This window comes from Trachinotus anak, unplaced genomic scaffold (genome assembly GCF_046630095.1).
Source record: "Trachinotus anak isolate AG129_WGS33_773 ecotype Australia unplaced genomic scaffold, CSIRO_AGI_Tana_v1 ptg000013l, whole genome shotgun sequence".
Taxonomy (NCBI): domain Eukaryota; kingdom Metazoa; phylum Chordata; class Actinopteri; order Carangiformes; family Carangidae; genus Trachinotus; species Trachinotus anak.
In genome coordinates this window covers 8283172-8304395 of record NW_027273864.1, presented here as the reverse complement: position 1 = coordinate 8304395, position 21224 = coordinate 8283172, and the positions used below count along the sequence as shown (strand labels likewise).

Here is a 21224-nt window from a genome sequence, read left to right as displayed (position 1 = left end):
GGGTACAATGGTCCAGCCTGAGGCCTCAGCTCCACAAAGAGGCCTTCTCTTAACAACGCGCCATCACAGATAGAGGAGGAGCCTGACCAAAGCATTACCACGCTTAAGGGATCACAGAGCTTTCCTTGATACATCTGATATCACTTATGATTTTAATAATCAAGCATTCTTCATTAAAAGGAGAGGTTAATTCTGTTTGTTTGTGTATATGTACATGAGAGTGACAGAGACAGACTAAACTGAAGAGGCAGTACTTCTGTATTAAACTTTATTTCCTTTACTTTTGTGAGATGGAAAAATGATAAAAACATACAGCTCAGGGACTTTTTTTTATCTAAGATAGGTCAGTGTTTTTCTTTACATAATAACCATGAAATTAAAATCATAAAAGTTTCCATGTGTCTTTGACGAAAGCTTAAAGAGTGAAAATAAATTATCGTAGCAATAATTATAACATCAAATATAACAACAATAATAGCAATTAAGCATTTATAAACACTTTATTTACTGTGTCTTTTTTCCATAAAAGTCCATTATTAAAAACAGGTGAGAGTTGTGGTGGTGTACAATCCAGCATGTGAGGAGAGCACTAGTTTATGGGTATTGTAGTCTGGGCCTGACTGGTTGATAACAGAGGCGTACGGGTGTTGTAGCTGTCAGCCAGTCTTTAGACCTCCAGCACTGAACAGTCTGTCTGTCCACAGCAGTTGTGGACTACAGCCTGGGGATGGACAGGGTGCACGAGTCTCAGTTATATAATGAGATGGTCGTGAGGTGGAAACAGCGGTTCTTTTTAAGACCTCTCATGAGTCTCCTGTTACAGGGTCATGGAGAGGTGGGTACCAAAGTGACTTAGTAAAAATAAGCAAAAAGAATGACAAGCATCTCCATTCACTCCATTCCTTTAAGCCTCAGTCACCCAGGGACTAAAAAGCCCCTCGTCACATTAGCTCTTCACAGAGTCCGCTAAAGTCCTGCTCTCTGCAGCGTCCCATCAGTGAGGTCAGGCAAAACGTGACCTTCAGTCATTAAGTCCAACTGAAGGTCCCTCCCCTCCAACCACTGTACATGACGCAACAAGTCTGCTCAGCTTTCGACATGATGTGAAGGCCATTTAGTGTTAATGGCGATGTGGTGGCTCCTACAGGCAGAGGAGTTCTGTCTCTGGAGGGGCCTCAGTGAGGCTCAGCCCAGACTGGCGAGCGATTGGAGTGGTGGGGGTGACCGAATGAAGGGTGAATGGGTGTGGGAGTAGGAAGCATGTGTCCCGAGTGGCTGAATGGGGGCAGGTGACCCATGTGGGTCATGTGGCTGGTGAGGCCGGGTGCACTGCCGAAGGGAGAGGCCTTGTCCTGCATGCACTTGGACAGCTCGTCGAAGCCGTCCCCTGCTCGTTTGTTCCTCTTGGACTTGCTGGACATCTTGCGGTTGCGTGTCTGGATCCCTTCTTTCTTCATGGTCAGGGGTCTGTTAACCTACAGAGAGCAGCACATTAGCTCAAGGCAAGCCAGACAAAAGCTGCACTGACAGTGTGAATACTACACTATAGTGGTTGTTTTACTACATTATGAGCTTGTTGATCAGCTCATAATATAAAATGTTACCAGGAATATGTCACATATTGCATTGCCTATTGGGATTTACATGCATTTATTTCCTGGTAGACTAATATTATGTTACACCAGTGTGAAATAAATGCTGTAAATAATGAGCAGCTGTTTTGCATATATAGCTCCATTATTGGGCGAGTCAGGGGCGTTTTTAGCTTTTGTCTAATTCAAAACCAAACAGAACCGTTCTGGTCAATATGAATACATGGGGATGAGGACCAGGCTTGGGCTGAAAAGAGCAGCCTCAGACAAATCCTCATCAGTGTAACCGACGCCGTTACACTGAATGACAGTCCCACCCTGCAGCCTCTCCTGGGAGTTACGCCCCCCATTGAAACAACGATGGATTAATAAAAAAAGACGAGCGGTGGGTTCTGCTCGACAGGGTGAGCAGGCTTTGCCTCCACACTCCCCCAGTTTCTCTGCTCCTAAATCGATACAAACTGTCCGCCCACTTGACCAGTTAACGACCAGCTCCCCTCCTACCCTCCCCCTCTCCCCCAAAACCCGCACTTGAGTTCAGTTTCTTTTTTTTTTTTTTTTCCAGACTACTTACATTGTGCAGTTTAAAGTAAAGGCCGCAGGCGTTACACACCGGGTCTCCGTTCCCGTTGCGCCTCCACAGGGTGGTGGTGGTGGTCTGGCAGTTTGCACAGCAGGTGCCTGCACGTCGAGCAGCGGACTGGAGGAAGCAGAAAGAGTACACCATGAATAAAGACCCATCCGCATGTTGTAGTGGTGGTAGAGAGGTCAGCGGCACAAAACCACTGAATATCACGGTCACTTAGACTCCTATAGAAAGCTTATCACTTATCAATTCTCGTATTAAAGCCACAGCGCTTTGCGATTTTGTGATTTCTGCCCCGGCAGAAATCAATAAGAGACAAAGGTTTTTTAAGTTAAACGGCGGTCCATGGATTTTCGTGAGGTTTCAACTTTAACCGCAGGACCATCTGCAGAAAAGCATCAAAAGAAGAGACACTCAGACTGGAAAAAAATACTTAATCCTCTATTTAAAAAAAAATGCATGTATGCAGACCGCTGTAACCATGATCAAATTTTCTAATTTGCGCAATAAGATATGGAGACATTTTTCTAGAGAATGCCTCATTATGTACACGCCTGTCGGTAATTATCATATTTATGAATTAAAAATAAGTATGCGGGTATTAACAGGTTATAATAGAGGCCTTGTGTAAACCTTCTATTTATCCTGATCCAGGGAAACTGGGCTACAAGTCGTGTAAGACCCGGTGTCCTGTCTGGCAATGTGCTCCTGCGTCCATTGCGGATCAATTCTTCACACATAATAAGAAACATTAGCTTTACACGCAAGAGCCCTGCGGCACTTCGCTTCATGAGCAGCATCCAGGCTTTTCTTTTAATTAATTTCAGGTGGACTCTTTGCTGTTGACCTGGAGAGCAACAATAACTCTGGTCATTTCATACGAAATGAAATATGTAACCTATATTTCAACAACAACAAAAAAAAGCCGCTGCGCAATAAGACTGTACGCTGCTCGCTGAGAAAGACAAACAAGAGAGGAACATAAATCCATTTATTTTCCAATCCCCGCCCCTCACGGTCTGTCTCTTCACACATAAGCGGCTCCTCCAGTGTTGTGATAATCTCTTTACAGTATATGTCAGTCTGGCCATAGAGAATGCAGCGCGCTGGTTGAGGGCGGAAACAGCCGGGAGCCTGACTTCCTTATCTGGGCCGGGCAGATATCCGGATAGGAAACAACTGGATGCCCCTTTGAACACAACTCTGAAAAACACTTGAGCTGAAAATGCAAAAGCTACAGCCACATGGGCCGAGCCAGTGGAAAATGTAATGGACTTTTCACGAGGAGGAACGGAGTGGAGGTGGTCAAGGAACAACACGAAAAAAATGTTGTAACAAAATATAATAATCTCCGTGTTTTTATTCGAAACATCTTTACCGATCGACCGATAGCAGCCAATTTACTGGCAAGTGAAATGACCTGCTAATGCTAATGAAGACCATTAGACCCAGGCTGCAGCCTCCGCAATCATAATTAGCCTGGCTAAATGAAAAAGCCATTTAATTAAAGTTAAAACAGCGATAAACTTTGTATTATTTAATTTTTGTAACATTGATTCACAGTGTTTCCTCATTATTGTTATTATTATTATTATTATTATTATTATTTGTAGTAGAAGTAGTGTTATTTAATTTTTTTTCAATGGCTAATATTTATTAAGTTTTAAGTGTAGTGCATATCTTCATTTCTACTTACCAATTAATAGAGAAAATAGTGTTAATTCATTAAGAAACAGTTATTTGTGGCTATTTCAGAATTGTTTGTTGACAAACCAACCACTTAAGCAAAGAAAAAAAAAAGAAAATGAATTCTGCTGAACAATAAAAGACTCAGCAGTTATTGTAAACCATCAAATTAATAAGTCTATAAAAGATGAGAAAATAATTAAAATATTGGATTTCTAAACAGCTAAGCCATCAAATAGGCTAAAATAAATCATGCCACATAGAAATGTATCCAGCTTTAGTATGTGGTTAATGCCAGAAGTGGCTGTGCAGCTGTGGAGCAGTGGTACATCAACAACAAGAACGTTCTGTGTCCATGCACGCTGCTTTTCATTTACTCGAGCATGGTGTTAACTAGAGCAGCATGGGCATTGGTATCAGTAACAGTATCAGAAGTACCAGCAATAATGATAGCAGGAACAATGGCAATAGTAGCAGTATTGTAACAGGCCATGAAGGCGGATCATCGGGGGGTGAGAGGGACACACAATTCCAGGAAGATCATAGGGAAAATATAACTTTCCTGGAATTGTGCTGCCGGCATCTGCTTTGTGCTCATATTTGGTGCCTTCTCTCAACATAAAGCAGCGGAGTGAGAACTCACCAGTCTACGTTTGGGCTTGATAAGTGGTCGGTTCTGGCCGTTCATCTTATGGTAGAGTCCACAGGCGTTGCACAGGTAGTGGCCGGTACCATCCCGTCGCCACAGAGGGGTGGAGGTGGCACCACAGTTTACACATTCACGGCCCTCTGCATATAGTTCAAGAGAAGGAGACAAGAACAAATTTTATATAATTAAAAAATTCACACTCTGTCAGAAGCAACAGCTATCCACCTCAATCGGGGGCGCTGAATGACCCTAGTTGTCACTGTAATATGAAGTCCAATTCTGTTTCATGACGGTGACGAGCATGGAGGTGTACCAAGTGTGCACGGCTGTCATGGGCACAGACACTTCTATGTAAACCGATCCAGAGTGAGGAGGCCACAGACAGCCAGAACATGTCCAGAGGTGTCCAACAAGAAGAATGAGAAACACCATCAAATTAGGACTACATTATTCATCAGCTCAGTGGGCCTCCATGAGAGGAAACATAAGTGTGTGGAGGTGGTATTAAATGTGCCGGACAGTGTTGCAGACTTTAATGAAAAGCTTGCATGCCAGTTGTTTGCAATTAATAATATAGAAATGACGTTCAGTCCAGCATTATTTTGGTGAAGTTTGTATTATTCTTAAGCAGTGACTGGATCAGAAATAGACCTCCTGTGTATACCCCCATAGAAAAACCTGCTTTTTTAGTTATTCCCACATGTTCTCCTCTCCCATACAGGTTTGACTGACTTCAAACAGCCTGTTGCTAAAGCGACCAATTCATTTAATTCAAGTATCCCTCTCTCCCTAGAGCATCCTCTTATTATTCTGGTTATAATGCTAGCGACACCCAAAGTCCCACCCTCGCTCGACAATGGAATCTGACCTTAGCAAAAAGCTATGTTCCTTTTGAAATGCATCTCGCCGCTTTTTTGTACCTCCCTTTTCTTCCTCTTAAGTGTTTCGTAAGCCCAACCACCACATTAAAGCGGCATCATTAACACTTTAAATATTCACCACCAATGACTGATGTATTAAGCCTTATGCAATGTATAGTGTTGAAATAAGACAAAAAAGGAAGATGAAAGCTACACAAGAAAAGTTAGTGTGGAGAGGAGGAGGAGTTCTGGTCTGAGACTAGTTCGACAGGAAGCCACACTACTGTAAGGTGTATGTGCTGACAGCTGAAATGTCATTGTGGCATTTTGTACAACAGTCAATCACCATTACTGGCACTGGACATCGACTTTGATAGATAAGAGTCTTTTTAATGCCGTAGCTGATATGTTTGTGTTACTGATTCAGGCACAGTCTGGCCAACCTCTTTTAAATGTCACAGTATAACATTTCTCTGCAACAACAGCTCACATTCACTCAGATTAACAGCCAGCAAGCATTCCCCAGGTGTATTAAAAAGCACGGGGACAAGGGATCACAATATCAATAATTACACAGCTGCATTTAGACCAACCTGTTAACAGTCTAAGATGTCTGTTGTTACTTTTTGTCCATTAATCCAAAGTACAACAGCTGGAACAATGTAGGGAAATTACACAGCCATTACCAGACTGAGTTGTTTTTCAAATGTCTGCACATTAATGTCAAGCATAAAGTCTAAATATTACTCCCAACACATGCAGTATATTGAATCAGGTGCTTGTCCAGACAGTCAGAAAATAAGCTGTGTTTTATTATAAACTATTTCACTGGCTTTGAGGATTTTAGGTAAGAGGAACACCAATTATGTGCATGTTTAATCAGGATTACCCAATGCACTGGTCTACAGAACTATGGTGACAGTGTTATAAAATACGCTCTCATCTACACATAAAAGCAGATCAACTGTGGACTTGCTTGCCTGCACTTTGTGTCAGTGCAATGGGCCAAGGCCATGCTTAAAAACACAAACAGCAGGGCTCTGTCGCCTGTGCTTTGTTAGTACTGGGGAGAGCGGTGGGCGGGGTGGAGGTCGTGATTTGTTCACTTGGAGGTATACAGGATATGGCAGGAGCCAGGGCGTCGTGACTACTTCATTTTCTAAGTGCAATAAACGCCACATTTAAAAAAACAACAACAAGCCAACAGCACGAAGAAGAGGCCATTTGACTGTCAAGTCAGAATTTAATTGAATAAGTTGATGTAAAGTTTTTGTGAGAAATGTTAAAAAAAAAATCCTTTGTGTTACAGTCTTTAATCTATGTTTAAACACAATATTACGTTTTTTTCTTTTATTTTCTTTTTTTTTTTTAACCATAAATCAATTAGTTTAATTAGCTGGAATCCCACTTTCTTTTCTTTCAAGTCCCCGAAACATTTAATCGTGTAATGACCTTAACTGGACATGTAGTAAACAGCTGACCCCGGTTAGTCTGAGGTGTTTCATCTATAGTTGATTCTTCTTCAACATGAGCATGTTTAAGTGGACGGAGCTTAAAAGTGGCGAAGAGTGCGATGGAGTAGCCCACAGAGACACTTGGCAGGACAGGTTTTCAGAGGGGAGAAGTGTCCGAAATGGACATGACCACTCTTTTTACCAGAGCAACAATGCAGACGTGGCATGACCGTGAGTGCCAGAAAAAGCTGACAACAGGAAAAAAAAAAAAAAATTCAGAACAAATACTTGTGTAAATTCCCGTAAGACAATGTCCTCACACACTTATACAAACAAAATGTGTGACAGTGGCAGACTATAATAATATTACTACATGGTGACAAATAAGACATTTCTCAAGGCTTACTGATGAGTGATGGGGAGAGTAACGCTTCACTGCCCGGCAGAATAAACCATAACCATGTAACGAGGCCTTATCGGTCCCATCTCACATCTGATGCGGGGGACAAACTCAAACACGTGAGACTCACCTGAGCTCGATCTGGCTTTGCTTTTGCATTTGGGCGTAAAGCTGGAGGAGGACCCGCCGAGCAGGCTCCCGGGGTGGAAGAGGCTGCCGCTGTACTCATGAGGTGCATGCAGAGGGTAGGCCGGGTAGGTCGGGATGGGGTGATGCGTGGCCGCGGCTTGGCTGTTCATGGAGGCCAGGCCGCTGCGGAGAGGACTACAGCTCTCCATTTTCATGCCCTCCGTCAGCGGCACCTGGTACTTGATCGACTCCTTCTCGTCCATCCTGGTCGAGGTGGAGGTTGGAGAGGTAGGGCCGGGGTCCGGGGACACGTCTTTCGGAGGAGTAGGAGGGAAACTGTAGAGGTGCGGGCTGGAGTGGGACGCCGGAGTGAGCGACGACACCGGAGCCGTGCCGGTGTTGCTGCTGCAGGGGTAGCCGGAGCCGGTGGGATGCAGGCCGGGTTTGCTGAAGTGGCTGACCGCCCATGCGTTATGGTGGTGGGCAGCGGACAGGGCTGCTTTCCCGGGGTCCAGCCAGGGAATACCGGGACTGTGGATGAGGTGTGGTCGGCAAACTTGGTTCCCAGTGAGACGAGCTGAAATCCAAAATAATCTATTTAATAAGGCCCATGTTTTTTTTTTTTGATGCCTTTTTAACACACCAGTCCTGCCATTAGTTCACTAACCATATCAGACAGATCTTACCTGATAAATGTTCAGAATTACTCAGGCCAGACATTTAGTTTCAGATGGAGATAAAATACTGGTAGGGTTGTTCATTTAAAATAAGATCCAAAAATATTTTCCGTTAGATGACAGTAGCCTCAGCCATCTCGCCTATTAAAGGCAGAGGTAATACAGGCCTGCTGGCTGCAGAAAGACAGAAAAAGTAGCTCCTTGTCAGGACAGTATCTTTTCATCGGCTGCAACTCGCGGACTAAAGATTGTTATAAGTAAATTTGCGGTTTTTATTTTATATCCGGGAAGTGCTTTCCTCTCTCTCTCTCTCTCTCTCTCCAGAACCCCTGCCCCAACAGAGAGGGGTTAAATGACATACTTCCCTTTCCTCTCGCTGTCATTCGCTGGAAATTCCTTTTATGTTGGTGAATCGGCCCAGAAATGCCAAGAAGGACTGTTTAAGCAAATTACTGGACACTGCATGAATTGTTAAACTTACAGTTACTGTACTAAATTAATAAACAAATTCCACAGGCTCACACACAGAATGCAAGCTGTGTTTTTGTCACTGATGAATTATATAAAAACTGTGCCTCGGTAAAATGTTTTTTTTTTCTAGCATGTTTCTTATTTCTCATAAACATATAGTCAGGTTTAGGTGCCACTGTAAACTGCAGCGCATCTTACCGTGTGCTTGGCTGTAGGTGACCCTTGCCCGGGAGTTGGTGTAGTAGGGGTTCCCTTGAGAGTCCAAGTGGTTCAGAAACATGTCAACTTCGTCCTGGGGCAGTAAAGGCGCCATGGGCTCCATGTAGTTGTGGCTCAGACTGTGGTGGTGAGAGTCCGGGTGCTGGCCGTTCAGCACTGCGTGATGGTGCGCCATCCACCGAGACTGATCGGCCGCTGCGACCTCCATGGCTGAGCTGGCCGTCTCCTCTCCTCTGAATGCGTCTCTGTGTGTTGGGCTACTTTTAGGCTATGTTTACCTCCAAGTGGAAGTTAAATCCTCCTTACAATATAGTTCCTGAGCTGTGAAAGTCTCGGCTGTGTTTATTTACTTCAGAAATAGAATCCTCAAATAACCCGGTCTCCTCCTTTCTCCTCAGGGATAGCCTACCTGCAATGAGACGAAAACAAAATGTTAATTCATGGACGCGATGGCCACTCCACCTCTTCCTCCATGCAGAGAAAAAGCATTCTTTATATGTGTTTTTTCTAATCTTAGCGGGTAACAAGTGAAATAAACTTTGCACACTGAAGGATCCTTGTGATTACAAGCCGAAAACAAAGTCGTGCACAACTGACTGAGTGCCGAGGCAACGCATCCCGTCTCCACACACAGAAAAAAAAGACATGTTTCCTCTGGGTACCTGTTGCAATTTCGATCAGCTGACGGAAAATACAGCTTGGATGTGTAAACCTCCTGATCCGTGCAGTGCTCAGGCTCATTAATGAGATGTGGCGCAGACTGATGCGGCTGGCGCCAGTAAATTCCCATATCAAGCCACATGAGGCGGGGCCTCGGTCTGAGCCAATCACAGTCAACCCTGCCACAATTGGCTCGCTGCATCCCTGCTCTCCTTCTTTCAATTTCCATTTCCCTACACTGAAAAACTAAAAGACTTATCAATCAGCGGTGTAATTTCTCGGGGGTCTTTCTCTTTCATGAAGATCACACTGAATGTGCAATCGGCCCCTGATAATCTGCTTTTTTAACGGCAGTTATAAGCATAAAGACAGACACTTAACATGGGGTGGGGGGGGGTCATTTTGCACAATATGGGACTTACTGTTATAATGATTTAAAAATGTAATCATGCAGGAGGCCGCCTCCACCTGCATGATGAGTCCTTCTGCAAAATGTTCATGAGGATATAAACTATCACAGATATATTTTTTATGGGTTTGAAGTGACGTTTAAATTTCGCAACGATATTTTTTTTCTCTTTAAACAATTACAGTCGCAGATGGAGGTTTACATCTCTAACAATAATTGTAAGTGTTGTTTTTCGCATACTGCTGTTATGTAAATAAACAGAGTTGTCAGCACCTCTAAAACCAACAGAGGAGGAGTCGATTTATGACCCCGAAGATGGCCCCATTGTTCGGGGAGCCTAATTGTCTTTAATTAGTAGCAGGGCAGTCCTCCTGTGAAAACAGAGGTTTTGTCTCAGGACAGGGCAGTTTGCATACTAACGGCGCCTCTTTCTCAAATGGCACCAGGGATGAGCGCAGGCCCTCACCTATGAAAACCAATTGGTGATCAACAAAGAGGCTTTTAACGCCCTCATTCAAACCTCACAATACAAATCGAAACAGAAATCAAAACCCTTAATAGAGGCGTATTAATTAACTTAATTATTGTTTTCATTACCGTGACTTGCTGCCCACAAGGACACAGTCACATTCTGGACAGTGTGGATTAAGGAGTAAGGGTCATAAACCTGCGTGCGTTGTTTTTGTTGCTGTTGTTTATGTGTGTGTGTGTGTGTGTGTGTGTGTGAGTGTGAGTGATTGACAGGGAATAATTGGAGGGTGCTCGGGGTCTAGACTGGCCGGCACGGCGACGCCGAGACCTGACGTCACAGAATCACGATGGGTGGGAGTTTGCGGGGTTGTTACCTGAAGCCTCTGATACCTCAGTTCTCCAGGTAAAGACCCCTCATAACTCTGGTGTTACTGCAGAGTAAATGTGTGCGCATCTCTGTGCCTGTGTGTGTCAGTCGTAAGTCATTAAATCACTGGCCTGTTGCCAGGGGCCGTGAGTTGATGAGCTGAGCCCTTTGAGCTTGTCAACTCCTTAAATCAACAAATTAGTCTATGTGGGGCAGTGGAGGGCTGTTACCTGAATAACTGACATTCCAGTGGAAAGAAGCCCTGCAGTGGGCAGGTGGAGTGAGAACATGCTTGCCTATATATGATTTTAATTGTCCTTTATAATTATTATAAAATATCTCACAATCATCAATAACACACAGTAAATAATAAAAACACTCAATTTTATGCAGCAGAATAATTGCTGTCATATACTTGAAGCAGAGGTAACAACGACTCTCTCTGTTTGAGCTTGAATGGTTTACCAGTGATGCTCTTGATCTTTAAGGCTCCTAGTGAAAGAGCTTTTTTTTCCCTATGCACTGTAACATGTCACTGTAGCCTACAGTGGTCAGCCTGTGTTGCATTCTGTGTTAACCACTGGGCCTCAGAGAGCGGGTCAGGCTCAGGCTAGCTGCTGCAGCATGCCCATTGTTGTTTGCATGTTTGCCAAATGGATTACTCAGCATGATTTAGCTCTCTGTAATTTATACCTTCATTAATCCCATTTGTATCTGCGCTGGAACAAAAGATGCAAAAGGATCTCGGAGGGTTAGTGGAGAGGGTTTTGGAGGTGGGGTGGGGGGTGCTGTTGCATTCCCTCTGTCTTTCTCAAGGACACAGCAGTATTGTTTCACCCAGGGATGCTGTCCTAGACTGGAGAACACTATCCCTCTCACAACACCTCCTGCACTGGATGAGAACTGTGTGCAACTACTGCAACGCTGTGCAGCCACAGTGGCTAATGAACAACAAGATTATCATTCCGATCCATGCTGTTATTAAATGGGATTGGCTTTATCTACCTGTTTGTTCCCATTGGGCACGGTCATCCATCATTATCCAGAGTGGAGGTGTGTGGCTATGCGAATGTGTGTGCGTGTGTCTGTGTGTGTTTGAGGGGAGTGTGAAGAGCCACAGTGGGGCTTGTGAAGATAAGCAGAGCCAGAAAGAAGAGAATGACACAAACCAGCTGAAGCATTATTGTCCCCTTTACTCACGGCTAATTAGTTCAAGTCAGGGCACCGGGGGGCTTTATAGGCACAAGCACCCAGACTCAAGACTATATAACTGCTAAGAGAGGGGCCTGGATGCTGCCATGAGAATAGCACTCACTCCCATTTAAGCAGTTAGAGCTCAGAATAATAACATTTCAGAATGGGACAGGACATAACACATGGTCTGTGCACATAACAAAAGAGATTATGGAACATAAGATGATTCTTAGGTTCATAGCCTGAACCCCTTTCTGGGGCTATAAATACAGAAAAATTATGGAGATGCGCTCTATAGTACAATGCTGAAACAGTTCTATATAGAAACCCTATAAACCGTCAGTCATGCATGAACAAGCTCCTCAACTGCAGTGTTAAAATTCATTCATCAGTTCAGTTAATTATTTGTTAAACATATTTAGATGTTTCTTTGAGATCTTTATGTGCTCACAGCTTCAACCTGCAGCGCTGCATGCTCTCCTGTCGCTCACAGAGCTCCACACCACCACTTCATTTTATTTGAATCATGCACAAAGTCTGTGAAGCCTCATGCAGGCGGCAGCACAGGTAAGAGAGGGAGGTTTGGTGTAAAAAGGTGCCATGTATTGACTCCAGCTCCTTCATGTCTGTGCAGAGCCCAGCCCGCCCCTGTCTCTGCTCCACCATTGTGGTGATGTGATTGCTCTTTCTGCAGATCAAAGAGGATTGCTCCAGTCATTATGCATTTTAAAGCCGTGACAATTGAATACTTTTGTCGTCACTAATATCATGCTTATGATACACTAATCCATTTCGCGATCGAGGTTTTATTCCAGGAATACAGCACCTCGCCCACGGCAACATAAAGTGGACCACATAAAAACTGACTGTAGGTCGTGTTTACGTGACCGCGTGGAAATCTTTAAAAAGAGCTCCTCTGTGTCCGGTGGGCGCAGCCTCCTTTATTAGTTGGTGCAGTAATTATTCATTTTGGACTCATTTTTATTGTTTGATCGTTTAGAAAAAAATCTAAAAACAAAAAAAAAAGGGGGGGAAAGCGGACTGTGTCAGTGAATATAACAAAAGTATCATAGCCCAATACCGTCTCTTTATAATGGATAAGACTGGTTACTGATAGGCTTCACATAGTTCATTCGATATTGAGCCGCTCTTCAGATGCTATGGAGTTTCATACGGTTTATATCCTCAGAACATGAAGGGAAATATTATGAACTAAGCGTAAAACCAACGTCTTTCCTTTGCATTCATGTGAACTATGTCTCAAGCAATGCATTAAAATACTCTATTGTTTGTTTGTTGTTACTATTCTAGCTTTGAGTGTAAGAAGATTATTATTTAAATTTTTAAATACAAAAAAATAAAAAAAAATTTACATAAGAGTTTAAAATGCCAGATGTATAAAAAATATATAGCTACAGCAATTGACTGACCTGCTCCGGTCTTACATGTGAGAAGAGTGGCTGCGCCTTCAGAGTCAAAGTGGATCCATCTGACTCACTGCACAGCTGCGGCGCTTCTCTCCAAAATAACGGCGCTCAAATAAACGACCGATGCGGGGAAAGTGTCCAGAGAGACGGGTTTTTAAGGATGCTGTGGAGACAACATGAACCAGCCGGTGGCTCTCAGTGTCATCACCTGGCAGAGAGCGGAGTGTGTCTGCGCTCAGCCTCTGCCTCCTCTCTCGCTGTATCCGAACCTCTCTGAATATGAGCAAAAACTTCTGTGGCCGTGTGAGAGGCTGCAGCCACACAGCAACGTAATGGCACGTCAGCCAGCAGCAGCCTGTCTTCCGGGTCCCGGTTAAATAGACAGAAACTGGGCAGCAGTACCTGCTCCCAAGAGGTGATCAATAGAGTTCAACCTGCCCCTTACAGAGGCTCCCAGCATTTTGTCGTGTTTTTTTTTTTTTTTTTTTTGTTTGTTTGTTTTGATTTTTTTTTTCCCCCGGATGAAGCTCCCCCACGTCTACTTTCAGCTGTACAACCATCTGACAGACTTTTGCTGCTGGTTATTTATTATTTAATGCACAATTGCAGTCTACACATGTTAATGGCGGCGCATGGCATGAGGAGAACTTCACGCAATTTCTCCACCTCTCTGGGCAGTAAAATAACAAAGAAGCTAAATAAATGCTCATTTTGTTGAGAGCCCCTTGGTCCCCGCTTGTCCCAGGTGCAAAACAACATGTGCACAATCGGTATGAACTTACTTTACATTATTAGTTGGGTGAATGTGTTGAAGCGCCATTTGTAGACAGTGTTATTTGTCCATTCCCTTGTGTGTAGGTGAAGAGGCCCATGCAGACTATATTTGATCTTTTTGAAAACTCTTTTTTTTTTCTGTCCCACTTTAGTGAGTTAAGTGAAATGTGGGGCCCCTGACAGACTCGCTCCTAATTGACTCACCCAGATTTTGCCCCCCCTTCTCCCCCCTTTCCCCGCGCAGCTACAACAACTTTGTAAAACATGCAAAACCCCTGAAATCCCCTGCACGCGACCTGGGCTCGTGCGCGTGGGCTCCGGGCAGGTGCAGGAGGCGCGAGGACCCCTGCTCCCCGGGGCTCGTGCTCCCCAGAGTGCCCACGCACACAAAAAGAAGAGAAAGAAAAAGAAAAGGAGGAAAAAAGAAAAAGAAACGTGAGGTCTGACTGAATGGATAAACATTTGTCTCAGTGTTGAAAAATCACCAGAGCAAAAGACGTGAGAGCTCAGAATGTCGAGGTTTGGAAGAACAGGTTCACTCTGTTTACTGTGGCACAACGAATAACCCGTGAACACTACAGGTAGAGGTTGAGATAAAAATCTCTCTTTGATTTTGTTTGTTCGGGCTGTAACTTTATTGTCTGGACGGTGAAGGAAATGTAGGCTATTCTTGGAAAAACAGCATTATGAGTCAGACATTTGAATATTAGCTATCTATTTATATGAGGTTTCCTTTTGAGTTACAACATGTACACTAGTCTATATTCATTATCAAATAATTAGGCTATGCACGTACAGTGTATTTAAGTCAACATTTATGACGTTTAAAATTTGTAGTAAATAAGAATAATTAGTAAACTATTATGACAAGTTGGTCTTTGTGATCTGTTTTTTTTTTTTATTATTTTTTTTAGATCTGACAGCATTTCATTAGATGATATTATTAATCAGGTTAAGAGCAGATGGTCAAATAATCAGATAAACAAATAACCGTTTTACAGATTTTATTTTAACAGTTTTATTGTAGCACTGTCAGGGAATAATTATTACTTGAAATGACAAACACCACATTTTTATTATGATGATGATGCTGATTATTATTATTATTATTATGTTAAAAATAGACTATCAATAAATCTTATTCACCACAGTATAGCTTAATATTATATTTGTGTCCACTTGCACTTGTTTTGTTAATCAATTTTCTGTAGGCTATGTTCTGCACGAAACTGTGCGTGTGTGTGAGTGTGTGCACGGTTTTCGTCAGGGACGATATTATATGCACACTGCATTAGATGCCAGGGCCCTTCTCCTTCTGATTATTACCAGGGGTAATATTTCATCGGCACCACGCAATCTTTGTTCTCTGTGAAGATAATAAATGGCCTAATCGTTATCAGCAAACTGCTGGGGGTGTCAGCACCGACCGAGGCTGGAAGCGGGGTCCAAAGTGCTGCTGAATAAATTGGTGTTCCTTATCTCTCACTCCCAGATTATCGCCGCCTTTTCAAACTTGCACAACAAATACATTCAATGCATCTAATGCATCATTTGTGGGGGGGTAGGAGGGAGGAGATCCCGCAGGTTGATAGAGACAGATAGGCGAAGGGAATGAGAAATATTTACACGTTTTACGCGCTGCAGCAGTGCAGCCAATATAGGCTCTGTTTGGCACTGGAGGGAGGCTACTGGCCAGAGCACTGGTACACACACTTTACATATCAATACAAGCTATATTAAACATATATCACTGTGCTGTGATGCCTGTCTGTCTGATTAGTCCCATTTACTGCTGTAGGATAGATGAAGCCAGTTTTGAATTTAGGCCGCCTTTTGGGAACTCATAGGCCTATGTGTTGTGATAGCCTTTAAGACAAATAACACAGCGCTGTCACCCATTTTCAAACTTATAAAACTTTTAGTCGGTTATGATGTGAATTTTTAATAGTTTCAGGTTATCTTTATCTTAACGGCAGAAAATACAGATAACGCGATACACTCAATTTCCAGCTGTAGTTGTACATGTGAAAGTGTTTCCCCCATAATAAACACATCGAAACATGATACCATTATCTTCAGTTTCTCAACAGGCTGAACCGCTTCACATGCACCGTTAGTTTTCTCTGGTTTCGTGTTGTCTGGTCAGTAGGCCTGCAGCAGCTCCCTCAAGAGCAAGCGGGCCCTGCGCCACGGGCCCGTGTTGTCATTAGGACAGGCTGCTGCGGCGCTTGGTCCGGCGGGATAAGTCAGCTGTGATTCAGTACATATAGGAGTTATTCAGTGTTATAACTGATGTCAGGCCAGTGCAGTTTAATTCAACGCCCCCCTCATTCACCTTTCTCTTGACTGACCTTTTCCTATGTCTTCAAAATTGAATTTATAAATTCAGCTGGCCCCAAAAAGGTAATGACGCTGCGGGACAAACGTGGCGGGGAAAAAATGGTTGTACGTCCATAATCGAGTACGAGATATAAAGCAGTATTTATGAGTGACACTTATGACAAAATAAGAAAACATTTTCCAACACACACACACACACACACTCACGCACACACACGCACACACACACTCTCCCCTTTTAATACCGTGGCATCTCCACCGGCCCCGGTGCTCTGATGGTCTCCTAGACAACCGAGATAACGGTGCAGCAGTTTTCCATATCGGTCCCGGAGTCTATTATAGCTCGGGATTAGCTCTCGTTCCGAAAAGGTCACATACAAAGTCACCAAACCTGCCTTTTTCCACCCCATGTGAGCCCCCACCTCCATGAAGGCGCTTCATGAACATGTATGCGCTGTTTCATTTAGTACCATTAGACTAATAGCAGTGTGCGCTAAAAACACTAGTAATATAAATGAGCGCCTCCTGAGGATTTAGAGGAGCTCAGTTTCCCCAGGACAGAGAGCGAGAGTCTCACAGTGCAGGAGAGGCGCACTCAAGAAAATGTGCTGTTATGTAGCGACCCCTGGCGAGGAGGAGATGCAGTAGCACTACAAGAGCAGTCCTGGAGTGTGTGTGTGTCTGTGTGTGTGAGAGAGAGAGAGAGAGATGTTTACACGACGGTCTCTGAAGGATTCAGAAACTAAGAAACTGTAATAATCAAACAGCCCAGAGAGGGAGGGGGACTAAGTGCACAGCTGGAATGTTCCAGCTGGGATTCCCAGTGGCTGGACAGGAAGTTAGAGGAGCTCTGACAGGAAGTGTGTCCTCAGCAAGGGCCAGCATCGGGTGGAGAGAGAGAGGGAGATGTTTCCTGTTGGCCCTCTACACATGTTTAGACGCCTCGATTATTCCGACTGCCTCCTTCTTTCTCGTTTCACAGTCACACCCAACGCAAGTACATACCAGTATACAAAAATCCTTTCTGCAGCCTCCGCCTGTGCTCACATTATTAAATTATAGGAATGCTATTAGAGGACAGTGGTAAGCCAAGACAGTAGATCATGTACACAGGGTAGGATTGTGTCACAGGATGCAGATGTCACCACATAAAGTGAAACTTCCTGCCCATCAAAGCAGTCAGTGCTACTTAAATGGACTCGCAATCTGCAGCCCACAACAGCAAGTGAGTATGGGTTCATGGAAATAAGGCAAGAAAATTCAAGAGGGAGAAATGGCAGAGGAGAGAGCAAGTAGAGAGGCAGATTGTAGGTAGAGATGTGATGGAGCGATATGTGGATTGCAGGAGGAAAAATCTCTTTGTCTCTCCTGAGCTCAGTGGACAATCAAAGTTTCCTATCAGCTCTGGAGTAGGGGAAATTGGCTGCCCTGGGAAGGAGAGGGCCACTCTCACAGCCAATGGGAAGTGCCCCTGTCACTCTAATCAGGTCCGACAGAGAAAGTAGGAAATGTGTGTGTGCGCGCGTGTGTGTGTACGCTCAGAGGAGAGTGCTTTTTAACAGAGAGCAGCTTTGTTTCATTCGCCTTCATGCGATCCAAGACGATACAAAGTCTAAAGTAGTGTTAGACCTTCATCTGCTGCTTATCCTCTGCACTGAGGGACATATATGAGCCATGCGGGTGCGTTTTTTGGCAAAACTTGCCCTGAGAGGCATGACCATCAGTGCTTTGATGGAGCGCCATGTGGCAGAGATCAGTGGGTCTTAGTGGGAGCTGTGGACAGTTGCACACAAGAGCGGCAAGGGAAGAGGATTACTGTCTCATCGATACAAATCCATACAGAGAGGGAGGTTGACATCAATATGCACAGATATAGGCAGAGCACAGGGGCTTCGAGCAAAAGTGTGTGTGATGTAAACATCCACACAACATGAACACGACAGTGGACTTTGATGCTCGCCTTCCTTTATGCCTTCAGTCTTTCCTGCTCTCCCTCCATCCCCACCTCCTCCATGCCAGACAAGAATGCGTCTCTCTGCACCCAGGGCCCAATCCTCTGTTTGAAGTCCCATCAGCATCTCTGCTCTCTCTACGCTGTCCTTCCCTTCCTCCATCTGTCTGTCTGTCTGTCTTATCTGTCAGCCCCGCTCCTCTCCGCCTCCTGCAGCTGCAGCGAGGGCCACAGACGCCTTCATTGTCCTCCTCTTCCTCGCCCTCACGCGTCTGCACCCGGCCGGATCACACCTGCCACCTGCAAAGGACGCAGGGTCCCGGGACCTGAGCCGCAGGGCTTTCATCCACCCCTCACCTCGCCCCTTCAGAGCCTCTCATCCCGGCACCCTGTCATTGAGGAATGGCCGGTGCAGAGGGCTGGGGCAGAGAGGGACACAGAGCTGCTGTTGTAAAGATATGTGTTTTAAGCAGAGCCAGAGGGAATCAGCACAGGTGAGGTGTGTGCATGAGGGCGAGTCTTGAGTTTAGATTCGCCTCATATTTCTTCTTTTCGATGACATCCTTTTTCGGCTGGATAGCAGGATTGACTGCATTGAATGAATGTATATTGTGAGGAACGTGGACCTGAGTTTTTTGTGTCTGTGTGTGTGTGTGTGTGTGTGCGCACATAATAACATGCTGACAGTGAGGGTGGTGGCTCTGTCTCAGTGATTTATGAGAGTGTGCTGTGAAGGGTCTTCTGAGCAGGATATTGTTCCCTGACTGGTGACTTCTGCCTCTCTCTTTGTGTGTGTGTGTGCGACTGTGTGTGTGTATTTTAGAGCGAGAAAGATTAAGAGGAAGAGCGCTGCAGGTGAGCCCTCAATGTAATCAATCACCACCACGTCGCAAGGCCCAGGACTTGTGGATTACCCCTTCAACTGATACCTAGTTTGACTCCACATTTTTTTGCATATTCATTATTTTTCTGGCAGATAAAAGAGAGAGCACTCTCTGCATCATAACTACACTTCAGGAAAGGAAGATAATAATCAACTTCATGCCTTAAGGTGGGGGTGGGGGGGTGGGGGCATGACAGCTCAACCACATGGCCCAACCAGTCCAACACCCTGCACATACCCCACCATCCACCTCAAACACACACACGGTTTGCCACATCAGGATACAGTGCTGCACATGAATTCCGGTTTAAACAGTATTCTGCTCGGTTTACACCAACAGATAAACCGCAGTTCTCCTGCGACCGGTAATCACATCCTGGGCCAGAGGACAGGGCTGGAACTGAAAAGACTGAGAGGCCTCCAAGACCACACAAGACAATGTCCTCTCAGTGACACTGCAGCCACATAGGGAAGCAAATACATCAACAAATTAATGAGGGATGCCAAATCCTTGATGTCTCCTTATGGTGCAGGTGATAGTCCTGCAGTGTGATACTTACTAACAGCATCATTCAAACATACACTCACCGAGCACTTTATTAATAACAACTGCACACCTGCTTATTCATGCAGTTATTCAATTAGCCAATCATGTGGCAGCAGTGCAATACAATAAAATCATGCAGATACCAGTCAGGGGCTTCAAATCTCAGAATGCAGAAAAAATAAATAGATTTTCATGCACAGCAGTCTGTAGAGTTCACCCAGAAAACTAAAAACATCCAGTGCGCAGCAGTTCTGTGGAGGGAAATGTTTTGTTGATGACAGAGTTCAGGGGAGAATGGCCAGACTGGTTGGAGCTGACAGGAGCTACAATAACTCAGATAACCACTCTTTACAACTGTGGTGAGCAGAAAAGCATCTCAGAATTAACAACATGTCGAACCCTGAGGTGGAAGGGTTACAACAACAGAGGACCACGTCAGGTTCCACTCATGTCAGCCAAGAACAGAAATCTGAGGCTGCAGTGAACACAGAGCCACCAAACCTAGCCTGGTCTGATGAATCTGGATTTCTGCTGAAGCAGGAGATAAGAGAGTCAGAGTTTTGGATCATCAGCAGCATGAATCCATGGACCCAACCTGCCTTGTGTCAACAGTCCAGGCTGGTGGGGGTGATGTAATGATGTGGGGAATGATTTCTCAGCACATTTTGGGCCCTTAATACCAATCAATCATCATTTGAATACCACAGCCTGAGATCTGGGTATTGTTGCTGGCCATGTGCATTGCTTTATAATCACAATTTACTATCATTTAATGGCTTCGTGCAGTATGATAATGCACCATGTCACACAGCAAGATCATCTCAAACTGGTTTCATGAACATGACAGTGAGATCAGTGAACTTCAGTGTTCTCACCAGTCTCCAGGTCTGAGTCCAGTGCAACACCTTTGGGATGTGGTAGAACAGGAGACTGGCAGTGTGAATGTGCAGCTGACAAATCTGCAGAAATGATGTGATGCAGTCATATCAACATGGAGCAGAGTCTCAAAGGAAAGTTTCCGACATGATGTGGAATCCATGACACAAATCAGTGACGGTGTTTGAAGAACAAAGGGAGACACTACCCAGTATTAATGTGGTGTTCCTAATAAAGTGCTCTCTGAGTGTACACACTATCAGCATTTTAAGGGCTTAATAAAATGTAAGGGGTCAAAAGTGGCCTATTTTGGGTCAGTCTTGATGTGGCCTATCAAAGGCTCGAGGAATTACACATAAAAAATACTCCAAGCAGCAAATGTAGGACTAATAATGTTCTTCTCTGAAAGTTATAGAGAAAGAATAAGACACATTAGTCAAGCGATTTCATCCTACTTAAAGATGATGATCACATGATTAATCACATGCTCTGTGCAAGAGTAGCCAGTCTTAGAGGGAGCAGCCTAATATTCTGCCCCAGAAAGCCAAAGCACAGTAACTACATCAGAATCAGAATCAGAATCAGTTTTATTGCCAAGTATG

General features: G+C 44.4%; 1 protein-coding gene across 6 annotated transcripts; it reads right to left on the bottom strand.

The window, feature by feature from the left end:
- Window positions 1-254: 254 nt before the first annotated feature.
- Window positions 255-13543, bottom strand: gata2a (GATA binding protein 2a). 6 transcript variants are annotated; one of them, XM_071495137.1, is made up of 6 exons: window positions 13255-13543; window positions 8703-9132; window positions 7358-7933; window positions 4508-4653; window positions 2167-2292; window positions 255-1475 (listed from the first exon to the last, which is right to left on the bottom strand). In XM_071495137.1, the coding sequence occupies exons 2-6, from the start codon at window positions 8929-8931 to the stop codon at window positions 1176-1178; spliced, it is 1377 nt and encodes a 458-aa protein (XP_071351238.1). In that variant the 5' UTR covers window positions 8932-9132; window positions 13255-13543; the 3' UTR covers window positions 255-1175. The 6 variants fall into 6 exon arrangements, with proteins under 6 accessions (XP_071351238.1, XP_071351236.1, XP_071351235.1 ...); XM_071495135.1 differs by having other exon boundaries at window positions 4508-4666; window positions 7359-7933; window positions 13255-13521; XM_071495134.1 differs by lacking the exon at window positions 13255-13543 and adding an exon at window positions 9386-9659 and having other exon boundaries at window positions 4508-4666; window positions 7359-7933.
- Between the last annotated feature and the right edge of the window lie 7681 nt (window positions 13544-21224).